Source organism: Capricornis sumatraensis, chromosome 13 (assembly GCF_032405125.1).
Source record: "Capricornis sumatraensis isolate serow.1 chromosome 13, serow.2, whole genome shotgun sequence".
Taxonomy (NCBI): Eukaryota; Metazoa; Chordata; class Mammalia; order Artiodactyla; family Bovidae; genus Capricornis; species Capricornis sumatraensis.
In genome coordinates, this window is record NC_091081.1 from 7,978,035 (window position 1) to 7,991,680 (window position 13,646).

Below are 13,646 nucleotides of genomic sequence, written 5' to 3' on the forward strand. Positions count from 1 at the left end.
ATAAATGTAGTTCATCAAAAATGCATTAGTGAACAGTGTCTCTGGGCATTTCTAATATTAAATTTTTGCGCTTAACTCTAAAAGTAACCAGAAGCAGGTCTCCGCTACTGACTACACCTTCACTGTTGTATCTGTGGTTTAATCAGGCTCATTAGAAATTTGTCCACTCTGAGCATGCAATACAGATTTTGTGAGAATCAGCATACAGTTTATACAAAATTTGAAGTAGAAAAGAAGGGCGTGTGTATTATCCCCCTAATTCTCAAATAGCTCTGGATTCTTGAAATTTCAACTGTATGCAAATGCATAGACTTTCAACCAGGAAAACTTCTTTGTAAGAAATATTAATCAACTTTAAAGGTAGAAACATACATATGTAAACACAGTAAATAGGAAAATATATTTTTGATTCTGTATGATATTTTTATTGGTTGCAGGCCATAATTACAATGGCTAGACTTACTTTGTGAATAGATTAAACTCATCAGTTAGCAAAAGTTATCTGCATATCAATAATGAGCGCTCTTACAAGTCTTTTTCTTTACTCAGGTCAGAGACTCCTTCCCAAAACTTGTTTGCTTGGTTAATTTATTCAGTTACTAAAGCTTGAGAATGCTACTACAACTGGGATCCAATTAACAAGTTTGGGAAGAAATCTCCCTAATAATTGATGGTAGCCTAAAACATTTGTTTCTGTGCTTTTCTTATTAAAATCGCAGTGATCTGGTAAACAGAATTAAACTGCTGAAAAATAGCTTGCTCTGATTTATTCATTCAGCAAAACCAACCTTAAAGGCTGTGTTGCCATGACACCTAAGATTAACTTTAAAAAAAAAAAAGTAGGTTTAATTTCAGTGGAAACATTGACACATCTCTTTTGGCATTTATGTAGATAAAGTTGATTTTCGCCTTTTCCTTAACTTTTCCTTTACATTTAGCAAGTTGTTTTGGCATTCTTTTAAACATAAGCTAAAACATACACTAGAGATGTAACATGAAGAATAAGAAAAAGCAGTAAAGAAGAAAGCATTGTAACAAAAGAGTATCATTTGTAAGATAGCGAATATTTTAGAACCCCCTCCTTTTTATTTTAAATCCAGCTTCTTAAACTTTTTAGAAAGATGGTGCCAATCAGGCAGAAATCACTCTATTTTAGTAGTTTCATTTTATAATTACTGTTGAAACTTAAAAAACAAGTTGCAAAATTGGGACACTGACAGATCCTACTAGAAATTTTCTGAGTGCAGGTTCGATCCCCCAGATTTGAAAAGAATATGTTTTCTACATCACGAAACAAAAGAATCATCAGGTCACTTTAGCCAGAATTGATTTCTGCCTGCCGAGCACCATTTGGTGGAGTGAGAATGTAATACAAAGAATTTTGTTGCAAAACAAGCAGAAAAATCGAATGCTTTGTAGGATCATCAAAAGTTGCTTTACAAGAGCAGTTTAAATTTCCTAGTGCCAAGTAAAGCAAAAGTCCTACCTTACAGAGGGCGGTTTGTTCCTGAGACGACCCAGTGCTGCCGGTCGCTTATGTTTATCATTATGCATTCACATTCTAGGGAAATTCCACTTTCAAACTTTGCTGCTGTGTGGATGCTTTCTTCTATAGGAAGAATTTTGAACTATAAAATTTGAGAAGCTTTAGCGTCTGTGGAAACTTGAGAGCATTGCCTTTTTTTTTTTTTCCTCTCTCTATTGAATGTAAAGTGTTTTAACAAAAGCGGTGTAGCCACAGTACATAGTAAATGTCCAAATTTGCCCATAGTATATCTCAAAAGAATTTAGACTTCTAACTTTTTAAACCTCAGAACATCATTGAAGATGGATTGCAGCAAATCAATAGACTGTGTTTCAGGAAGATTTAATGAAGAAATTATTATAAATGGTGAGGCTGCTTTAGGTCATAGTTTAAGAGTATATCTGGGGGAAAGTTTGAAAACAACCATACCAAAGTGGTTTGGATGGGATGCTAAGTTTTACCTTTGTGATTGCTAATTTAGTGTTTATGAAAGATTAAAAGGAGTTAATATTTGTGAAATATTGGGCCAAAATGAGCACTGTGTACTTTTTTAAAAAGTGAGTTCAGATAAGATTATAAATTATAGAAAGTTTTCACTTGCTTTCACTTCTTTCCTATTTTAAAATAGTGAAATTTACAAAAGTATCATTTGGAGGGAAAAAAGGCAGTTTCTATTATATAACAAATTATTGATTTTAATGTTAAGTTTTTAAAAATTTGCTTGACCTCAGTTTCTACAATAATATAGTTAATGTGCTGAGATTCATAGATAACTTTATATTAACATTTTTATATTCTAATAGAGCTATTGAATTTGAACCATGAATCATTTCTATATATATCTTAATATCATTCAACCTTGTGTTAGGTAGCTAGACTGTATCCAGTTTAAATCAGAAATTATATTTCTAACTTCAGAAAAGAAGCTTCCATTTGAAAAATGGAGTTTGAATTTCAGTGAATATCCTACTTTAGAATTCAGTTCCATTCTTTGTTATTATTAAAGTCAGCAGACATTGAAGGTGTTCTAATAAAGTTAATAGAGATCTTAGCTTTTAATATAGTCAAGGTTGTGATTTTAAATGAAAGCTTTGCTAAAATAATTGGGATTGAGTGTAATGTTTTAGGTGCTATAGAAATGTGGATGAAATTATATTATTCATATACTGTCTTATTGAGTTATATTCGTTCAACTGTGTTTTAGAAGTGAGAGACATCATATCAACCAGTGTTTGTTGAATGCATCTCATGTGCATAGTATTAGAAAAGTAAAATAAAAAGCTGTATTAATGGGAAGCACCCTGTTAGTTTGGAGATAGATTAGGGACTCAGCTGTCTGTGAAGAATAAATTTCACAGGTCTATGTCATAGGTCTGTGCAGAAAATTGGTATAGACGTAAAATGTATATTTTAAGCTCCGTTTTAAAAATGTGATACCTTCTGTTTAAACCATTAACTTAAATGAAACCTACTTCATTTTGCATTAGTAAAGTTGTATTTATTTAATCCAGTAGTGAAATTAATTTGCAGTTGCTGGCATAGTACCTTCACAGGTTTCTGTGACTCATTTGTCATTCAAGACACCAGCATCATTTTTTTCTCTGCTGCTGAAGCTGTTTTGACTATGGGCACATTTTCATGGTAGATTAAATCTACATTTATTAATAACAAATATTCTCTGATAGTATTTGGAAGCCAGATGATGTCTCACCTTACATGAATAACTAGAACTAATCAACCTAAAACCAACACGTAAGTCTCTAAGTTCATGGACTTCCAAGCTATCAAATATGCCTCATTTTGGTATATTAATTTAGTTTTTCTCATATTTTTTTTAGTTTAACTCTTGTCCTGCTCATTATGATCCCTAGACAATGTATTGCATTTAGAAGAAAGTATCCTTAATTTAATTTCAAAAAACCATTGAGAAAATTGATTTTTAAATGACTTTAAGGTCCAGGTTACATCACAGAAACATTATTGCTAATAATAACTAACAGGGACTAAATGGTAGTGGAATTTAGGTTTAAAACTTCACAAAACACTTAAAGCTATTTCTTAATGTTTTCCCCTCTAGAAGAAATGATAACTCTGTGATCTATATGTCTTGTTCAGTACTTACCACATGTATAGCTTATTTTACCCTCACCCCAACCCGCTCTTAGAAACAAAATATGTTCCCCTAGTTTAAATGTGTTATGATGACAAAATGTTTATGTGATGTAACCCGGACCTTAAAGTCATTTAAAAATCAATTTTCTCCATAGTTACTTGGAATTAAATTGTGGAATAATGCTTCTCATTGTTCCAAGGAAGACCATGATATCCAGATTTATAAGGTAACCCTGTAGGCAGTGTACTTTGACTTTGATATGTTTCTCATTGCAGTGACCTGCTTGTCTACCTTTCCATTAAATGTTTAGGAAAATTAATTGAATAGTTTTTCAGGAAAGTGAAAGGAACTCTTCATCCTGTAATCAGCTGTAAGAAAGTAGAAACACATATGCAAGACCTAAATTTTTCTTATCACACTTTGAACTTCACAACTTTCCAGCTCAAGATACTATGTAGTCTTATACAGTAGGCCATATCCAGCTTTCTGTCATTAGAAGGACTGGATAAAAAGTATTGCAAAGTTGCTCTTAGAAAGAAATGTGAGGCTGAAATTGCATTGAAAAAAAAAAACCATAAGCCAAACGACTGCTTTAAAAATAAATCAAATGATGTTATACGGTCTTTATTCTTCACTGTTTTTTGGAGTGTTCGTGCCTTGGTTACTCACTTATCTGTTGGGCACATTTTCACATGGAACCTTCCAGTGCCTGACTGACAGGCTACTTTTCTACAGTAATGCTTGGAAATTGCGTTCTTTTGCGGGGTGCGGGGGGATTTTTCAACCATTTCCAGAGTTTCTGACTTAATCTGTCATCTGGCCACACTTAATCTGTCCTTCTAGGCCCAGGAACTGACAGGGTGTAGGCTCCCTGCTCCCCACCAGGGGGCAGCACCAGATCCTGTCTTTCATTGGTTGCAGCCTGGCTCCTTCAGTAACCTCAGTGGTCCCCACCCTCCTTCCTCATAGCGCACTGAAACTTGTTTTGGTATTTTGTTACATTTTTAAAGGCTTAGTAAGTGTCCAATAAATGGTAGCTGTCGGTCACTGAGCTATGATGGATATTACATCTCAATCTATCTGACGGTTCTGTGTACCCGAATCTTTATCTTCGATGATGATTTGGGCTATTTCTAATACCTTGTGTTTATTATTGCTCGAAAATTTTTAAGAGGAGAACAAATCCTAGCAATTATTAGGTCCATTGTACTTCAAAAACAAACTCACAGAAAAAGAGATCAGATTTGTGGTTACCAGGGGCAGGAGATGGGGGAGGGGGAATTGAATGAAGATGGTCAAAAGACACAAACTTCCAGTTTGAAAATAATTAAGTACTAGGGATGCCATGACCAATATGATAAATATAACTGTAAATAACACTGCTGTTTGTTATACATGAAAGCTGTTAACAATTAATCCGAAGAGTTCTCTCACAAGGAAAAGATTTTTTTTCTATTTTGTCAAGTTTGTGTCTAGATGAGATGATGGATATTCACTAAACTTCCTGGGATAATCATTTCATGATGTACGGAAGTCAAATCACTCTGCAGTACACCTTAAGCTTATACAGTGCTGTATGTCTGTCATAGCTCAGTAAAACTAGAAGGAGAAAAAAAACAAACAAAAACCCTACAATTATTGAGCACTGTGCTGTGTCAGGCGTGCAAAGCAGGTACTTCTCACAGGCTGCTGCCCGAGCTAGGGAGGCAAAGAGGCAAGGCAATAGTAGAGTATAAAAACGATAGGGACAGAATTTTTAATGCTTTTGCTGTTGAGTAAACAGAGCCTTGGAAAGATTAAATCCTAGTAGAACAACGATTCCCTTCGGATAGAGTTCCAAATTACATGCTGTATCAATTATATTATACGGCCTTGCCATGAAAACAACAAAAAGGTTTGTTGGGAGTGACCACAGCTACAGTGCGAAATGTTGAGACTGATTTCAGTGCTGTAACTGCTGCGACACAGTGGCAGGAGAATTTATGGCTGGATGTCCATAAAACTTGCATGGGGAAGTGAGGTTAACGTTGAGACATTTTGAGCGATCCCATGAAACCCCGTAACATGTATGTATTTACGTGCACATATACTAACATATAATCTGTATTATATTTATGAAAAATATATGAATAAATGTAGTATTCAATTTTTTGTGTGATGAGGACTATTAATTAAGATCTACTCTCTTAGCAACTTGCAAAGATGCAATACAGTGTTAATATAGTTACTATTAAGTACATTTAATTTTAAAATCTATCAATATTTTATCTTAAGACAACCATGAATCCTATTTTATTAATTTTTATTTGCCTTAAAAATTTACAGGATCTCTGCCCTCTGCAGTTTCTGCAGAATACTTAAATTTTTATTGTGTTTTGGTATAGAAGATAGGCAGATAAAGAAATGCCCTTGCCTGCATCTATGACTTTTATGATTTGGAACTGTTATTTCACATGGTTTGCTTCCTTTTCTGGTTATAACATGCATAGCAACCCACATGGCTTGTATGTAAATAATTTGAGTTATGCTTTTCTAAATCATTTAGGATAGCCTAGGAGTTTTCTGATGCCCAGGACCGTGTGTTTATTGCTCCGTGTATTACCTTCACGCTTATGCTTATGTGTGCTGTTAGCCTTCTCACGTGTCTTAACCTCTGCCTTCCTTTTATGTATGAGACAAGTTTCTTAGACTGAATTTAACCTTCCCAAGGCTCTGTTGTGAGCCTTTAATCCCAGCCTGCCTCCTGTTTTATTTACTCATTTGCTTCCTGTTGTTGCTGTTCTCAGTGGTCGTGCCTCAACATTTGCAGAATGAAGGTGGTCAGGCTGGAGTCTTGTCTTGGCTCTGTATGAGCTCTCCAGCCTTGGGCAGCTTCCTTCACCTAGCTTGCTCATCTGTGAAATGGATTATCATACCTACCTCATAGGTGTGTTGAAATGTTTAAATGAGATAGGATAGAACTCATTTACATCAGAAGTACTTGTTACCATTGTCATGGTTAACATATTTTGGAAAGAAAATTTTCATACTTACAGAAAGACATATTCAGAAGTAAATTCAAATACCACGTACTGGAGTTTCATGCAAGGGTCTTCTGGAAGAAATATCTGTTTTTCTCAAAGCATCTGAGTATTTATGTGAAAGCACATCCCACAAGCGCAGTATGTGGAAGTGTTAGCCACCTGATAACATTAGGGTTTGCTTTCAATCCTTTTCGCTGGATCCAAGGTGAAACTTTGGATCATGAATAGCTGGAGGAAAGTTTCCCTTGGCACCTGCCTGGGTTCTCTTCTGTTGCCCCTGGTTACCTGTTCCACTGTGATCTGCTTTGGAACCTCACCATCCCATCTGTCATTGTTCCATGTCACTTGAGCCAGTCCACATACAGGCTGTCCAGGAAGAGAGACCAGAAACTGGTGCTTCTCATCTTAGCCCCAGTGATGGAAACGACCTGTAATCCTCTCGACAGCCCCGCGAGTTAGGTAATTATTCATTCCTAATATTATGCGGATTGCTATTTTGGAATCAAAAAATCATTACAGTTTGAAAAGTATGAGTGTAATAATGGAAAAGAAGAATAGGATGAATCTAGAGTATCTTGAAAATTCAGAGCTTATGGTTGCTATAGTTACGGTGTTATAATGTATTTAATGAAAAGAGGTATACTTTGTGTGGGATTAATCTGGCCCATTGGTCTACAAATCTGCCAGTGAGTTTCAAATATTCTTTTTCTGTGTTTGTGTGTACAGCTTCAATGTGGAAAATACACTGAGCTTGGAAAAGGATGCTTATTTTGATCATTGACCAGAAAAACATAGAGTCACATATAAATCATTTGTATATGAACCAGTTCAGTGGGAAGTAACTGTAAAGCAGCTTGACCCAAACATCTTATTTCCACTTGCTTTAAAAGGAAATTTTAATACAAGTCCGTAGAAGAGATTTGTCTCTTTAATGCACTTTACTTAGCAAAGCTTTAAAATTTCATACTGTTTTCATCAGTTAAGATATATCTTTATAAAGGTGGCACTAGTGGTAAAGAATCCTCTTGCCAGTGCAGGAGATATGAGAGACTTGGATTTGATCCCTGGGTTGGGAAGATCCCCTGGAACAGGGCATGGCAACCCACTCCAGTATTCTTACCTGGAGACTCCCATGGACAGAGGAGCATGGTGGGCTACAGTCCATGGGGTCACAAAGACTTGGACACGACTGAAGTGATTTAGCACACACACACACACACACACACACACCCCTTTATAAAACTGAATCATATATTTTTGAATTATCTTCTGTGATTTTTTATAATATATATTATATATTTATATATAGTACTTTATAATTATTTAATTCCACATACCTAACAGTAATTGTTTCCAAATTTAGAAAGTGCTATGTGTAAAATCACAAATTTGTGTAACATAAAATGGGAACTTTTATTCTCATAAAATGATTCTTCTTTTTACTCTTTTGTATCAGTGCCAGTTAATTACAAAAGTAATCACTCAGTTGCTAAATTGTGTCTGACTCTTTGCAACCCTGTGGACTGTAGCCCGGCAGGCACCTCTGTCCATGGGATTTCTTAGACAAGAATACTTGGAGTGGATTCCCATTCCCTTCTCCAGGGGATCTTCCTGACCCAAGGATCAAACCTGTGTCTCCTGCGTGGCATGTGGATTCTTTACCACTGTGCCCCCTGGAAAGCCCACAAAAGTAATACCGTGTTATGAAAGCTTCAGCAGTACGTATAATGTACACATGGAGTCTGCTGTCCCCTCCTTGTCACTCCAAACCTCCAAGGGTGACCACTGTTGACAGTTGAAGGGTGACCTCACAGACCTTTTTCTATGCCCCTGAAAACATGTAGATGTCTTCCTATAGAGTGATTCTTACATTCCTGCAGAATTAGAAGCATTGTTAATTGAAAAAAAAAGTTTGGTAATGTTGGTCTTTCTGCTAAAAGGAGTGGTTTTCATGAACACTGGAGCATCATTTTATCATAAACCAGCTTTCCAGGGAACTAGTTTGAAAGAATAATATTTTATAACAGGTGTAAAATGAAGGGCATTTAAGTGAAATCCTTTGCCTTGGCTTTTCTGTATTTTGCAGTACCCATGGATAAGGTTATGAAAAATGTAGTATTCAGGGGAGGTAGAAAAACAGCTCATGTCAACTAAAGTAATAAACTGAGTTAGTCCCAAGTTGACAGTTAAATGCCTTTAAAATTACTTATTTCAGTCAAGAAGCAGTCTACCCAGTCTGTCATCTCTTTTGAGCTTATTAGTAGTGGAATTTCTTAGGTGACTCTTCAAACCCTATGTCTGCAACGTTCTCAAGTTATTAATGAGGATTTTCTGTTGGAAAAGCCAACACGATTTGTTGTTTGATGCTTTTTTTAAAATTTATTTTTATTTTTTTAAAAGCAAAAACATTTTGTATTGGGTATAGCCGATTAACAAGTTGGGACATTTTCAGGTGAACAGTGAAGGGACTCAGCCATACATATACATGTATCCATTCTCCCCAGACCCCCTCTCATCTAGGCAGGCACATAACATTGAGCAGAGTTCCATGTGCTGTACAATAGAGCTGTGTTCCTTCTCCATTTTAAATATACCGGTGTGTACATAACCTTCCCAAAGTCCTTAAGTATCCTTTTCTCCCCAGCAACCATGAGTTCATTTTCTGTCTGTGAGTCTCTTTCTGTTTTGTAAGTTCATTTGTATCCCTTCTTTTTAGATTCCACATATAAGCAATGTCATATGATGGTGTTTGAACACCTGGTCGCAGTGGTTTTGGGGTGCAGGGAGAGTGTAAGGGAGCTGACTCTTTCTGCCTGGATGCCCTTGTCACTGGAAGAAATATATACAGAAGATAGGGACAGCGCATCAGCCCTACTACATTCAAAGCTTTCTGCTCAAGTGAAAATGGAAAAATACACTTAGTGAAATAGAAGAAAATGTGGACCTTTTCAAAGCATTTTTGACACAAGCCAGTGTAGAAAGTGGATACTTAAAAACCAAAGGTTTGATTTCAGGTAATAGCTGTGAATGGTAACTTCATTTTCCGAAGAACAGTCTAATCATGTATCTCTTTTTAGTTTTTTTTTAACTCTCTAAAAATTTTATTTTTAAGTTTGAATTTGTACTTGAATAATTTTTTTTTCTTGACGATAACTTTCTACAGGTTTCCTGTGATTGAGATCTTACTATTTTTTTAGTTAATTAATTTACTTTTTTATTGATGTGCACTACAGTCCATAGGGTTGCAAAGAGTTGGACATGATTGAAGCAACTTGGCACACACACATACTTATGAAAGTAACACGTTTATGGTATATAAAATTTGAAAAATGCACGAAACAGGAGAGACACATACCATCATTCATTTCAAGCTGCAGAGTTTACTGTGAGCATTTGTCATGATTTTGTCATACATTACATTTATATTTGTAGAATGACCTGTTAGGTATAATCACATTTTGTCTTAAGCAACAGATATGTATGTAGGCATAAAATGCACATACATATATGAAAACATATCTTCAGTAAAACTTGGATAAGGTTAAGCATACTGTGTGTTACCTCCTTTTTTCACCTGTTTTTTTTTTTCACATTATAATATACATAACTATTTTAATGCCATTGTATTTGGAAGTGAAATGTTTCATTTCTGTGAATGAGAAGTTCTTGAAGTCAACCATCTGGATTCTTCTCTGCAGGAAGAATGTTTCCTGAACCTGGAAGCTCCTATATCAAGGGTGTGTGGGTACGACACACCGTTCCCTCACATTTTTGAACCGTTCTACATCCCAGACAAGTGGAAGTGCTATGATGCCCTTCGAAAAATGATCAACTATTGACCGCGGGTAAGTCTGCCATGTGTTTTAAGGAAACTAGTGAGCGCCCCTGACATTAATGTCCGGTTGACCAAGAAACAGCTGTCATCAGTGTGTGTCTTTTCATAAATGGCAACTTCCAGAACAAAGTATGGATTTCAGAAAAAAAAATTAACGTACGATACTATGTTTATTTTTAATAGAAACATATCGAGTATATGCGTTACCTGATTTCTAGAAAACAGATACATTCATATGTTACCACTGAATAATTAGGGGATGCACATGCCATCTGCCATGACTCTAAATACACCTTACCTCGTTTTTCCAACTTTTACCATCATTTCCATATATTTTTATCAGCAATTTAAACCATTTGTGAATAGAGGTAATTTCTGTTATATAAAGATAACTTTAAGCACCATTCGTTTGGACCCCAGCTGTTTAACCTATATGGTGTGATCCATAGCATTCTGAAATTTGCCTTTATATTATCTTGAAAGATAGGTTTGTTGAGCAGGAAACCTATCTATTATGTATAAGGGAAACTGTAACTTAAAAAAAAAGAGAGAAAAATCCAGTGCCACTACCATTTCCAGAACCTTTCTTGGCTAGTGAATGTTTTAAAATGGGGGATAATGCATGTTATTTATTCATTGTGATTTTCTAGGTCATGCTTTTCTGTTCCTCCAGCAGTGTTATTCTAGCAAAAAATGAAAACCCATTAAGTTAGTTTTCAGGGTTTTAATATAGAAGGTGCTATCAACGATACACTGATTTATTTGATCTCTAGCATTTTTGAAATGGTTCAAATGTGTAGCTAGGGATTAAATGCTTTACATTTTAATATCTAGGTTGTCCAAATAATAATATTATTAATACATTTTGAAGAGCCATCATCTTTGAAAGGAAAAGTGAGGATGGGCTTCATATAATAAAGCCCATATGTTTTAAGATTAGAAAATACTATGATTCTTAAACTCTGTGTGTGGGTAGTAAATCAGCTCACCTCAAACCAGAGAAGGAGATACCTTTCCATTTAGGCATATAGAGGAAGTAATGCCTTCTCTGCCACCGGGATCCCCACCATTTTTTGTAGTTTTATTCTGAGGATCCTGGAGAAGGGAATGGCTACCCGCTCTAGTATTCTTGCCTGGAGAATCCCATGGACAGAGGAGCCCGGCGGGCTACAGTGCATGGGGTCACAAAGAGTCGGACACGACTAAGCAGCTAACACATTCTGAGGATACTGTCATAGGTGTCAGTAGGGCGAGGAGTTTCCATGCCGCGGAATTCTCTCAGGCGCGCAGAGGCAGGCGGTGGACGCTGCATTTCTGATGTCCTCTTAACGTCTGTGAGCGCGCCCGGCGCCAGCAGTCTCGCTCAGGTCTGGTTGGAGGACTTCCTCACTTTTACCTGCATCTTGTTCCTTCTGTGCACCATCCATTAGGGACAGTCCAGGTAATGATGTGCAGCTCGGTGCCTTGTTGGTATTTTTAAAGTGATATTTAGGTGCTGATTTTAAATTTGAGTATGTGTTTCTTTTTAAACCTAAAAAAAAAGTTTAGACCTTTCATGAGATTATGAAAAGACTGCTCTTCTATGCTAAAAATTTAAAGTGGCCTTAAAGAAAGTAGTCATGTAATTGAGAAAATCTGTGTTTAATTCATGGTGGCCAGAATGTCTATAATTGTTATTGATTTCTTTTGCAGAAAAACTGGAAGATTATGACTAGATATGGAAATATTTTTTCTGAATTTTTTATATTCCTTCTTCTTGAAAATAGAGTTTTTATGAAATGAACCGACTTGGATATTGGCTGAAAAATCATGAATTAATTAATGTATTCACACATATGAATTGATCATTTCCATTGAGTGTTTCAGATTCATTTTAAAAAACAGTGCCCATGGTAGGCTTATAAATTTCATTCAATTATGTCTGTAAATACTGGATGTAGGACACTATTCAATAAAGCAAAAATCAGATTGTCTTCAGCGTGTGTCTTTTCTTTCTATTTAGTTAAAAAAACTTTTGTGGAAGAGTGAAAGAGTCCTAGTAACTTGTTAATTAAATCTGAATGAAAGTGCAATGTTCAGAAATGTTGATTTTTTTTTTCAACTTCACTGTATTTGGTTTCGTTCTTTATGGCTAAGGTGGTTGTATGTTGGCAAAACTTCTGGAATGTTTTTCCTTTTCTTCCGTCTCATTCCAACAAGGTGGTGTAGTAAGGGGAACGCACTTTTTCTCCTGCGCGTAGCGAGGCAGGATCGTCCTTGCTGCCTCGCTTCCTTTCTCGGGAGATGGACATCCTCAGCCTGTCTTTTGTTACAAAATCACCACGCTTTTGTTTCCTTTTGGTTTTGGCCCTGATGTTGCAAAGCAAATATGTTTTTCCATGGCCTTTATATTTGTGATGCAGCTAAAAACAACATTAACAGCTACGATAGGAGGAAGCCTCCTTGCTGAGGGCTTTCTCAGGGCCCCTTGTTTCCGTCTGTATCTTTCCTGCCCTTCACCATAGTTCAGAGGGGCCTCACAGCAGCATCAGGGACCCCTTTGCAGAGCCCTCACCCCCAGCCCTGTCCCCGAAGGGCTGCCTTCCCTCCCATTTACCCCAGAAGAGCTGCTCCTCACCAGTTCCAGTGGAAAGATCCCTGCCTTCCTCCTCCAAAAAGCAGAGAAATAACATCAAATAATGTTTTCCCTACTCTATGAACACTGGAAAAAAATGGACTTTTTTTTTTATGATTGAAAATGTATATGTTACTTTAAAACTGAAATTTAAAAGTTGTGTTCTGTTTATTTTTATCAAATATTTGGAGGAGGATATGGAAAGTGATATTTGCAGACTGCCAGAAACTTGGAGGAAAGTAAAGGCACATTGGAACAGATTCTAGAGAGCAGGGGCTAAAATAAAGAAGCAAAGCATTTGTTAGGGGTGAAAATAAGGCCCTGTCCTTGGTTTAAAAGTAGAAATACCTGTTCAGTATAAGACAGGAAAAGATGTACTAGTCAGTGAGAAGTTTGGAAGATTTCGGGAATCCATTTGACTTACAGTTCAGGACATTCCGAGTTGAAGGCGCCAAAGCTCGGTATGAACCTTGGCTTTGTCCCTTCACTCTCCACTGAGTCTCCGAGCTTCTTTGCAGGGAGCTTTGTGCTCACGT

The 13,646-nt window shown here is 36.4% G+C and overlaps 1 protein-coding gene across 1 annotated transcript in view; it reads left to right on the forward strand.

Moving 5' to 3' along the window:
• Positions 1-12,439, forward strand: part of BCKDHB (branched chain keto acid dehydrogenase E1 subunit beta) — a 272,175-nt gene extending 259,736 nt beyond the window's left edge. Inside the window, exons 10-11 of the mRNA XM_068985095.1 lie at positions 10,360-10,506; positions 12,189-12,439. Of these exons, the coding sequence (XP_068841196.1) occupies positions 10,360-10,500 (141 nt within the window). The 3' untranslated portion in view covers positions 10,501-10,506; positions 12,189-12,439. The remainder of the gene's footprint in view (positions 1-10,359; positions 10,507-12,188) is intronic.
• The last annotated feature ends 1,207 nt before the right edge of the window (positions 12,440-13,646 follow it).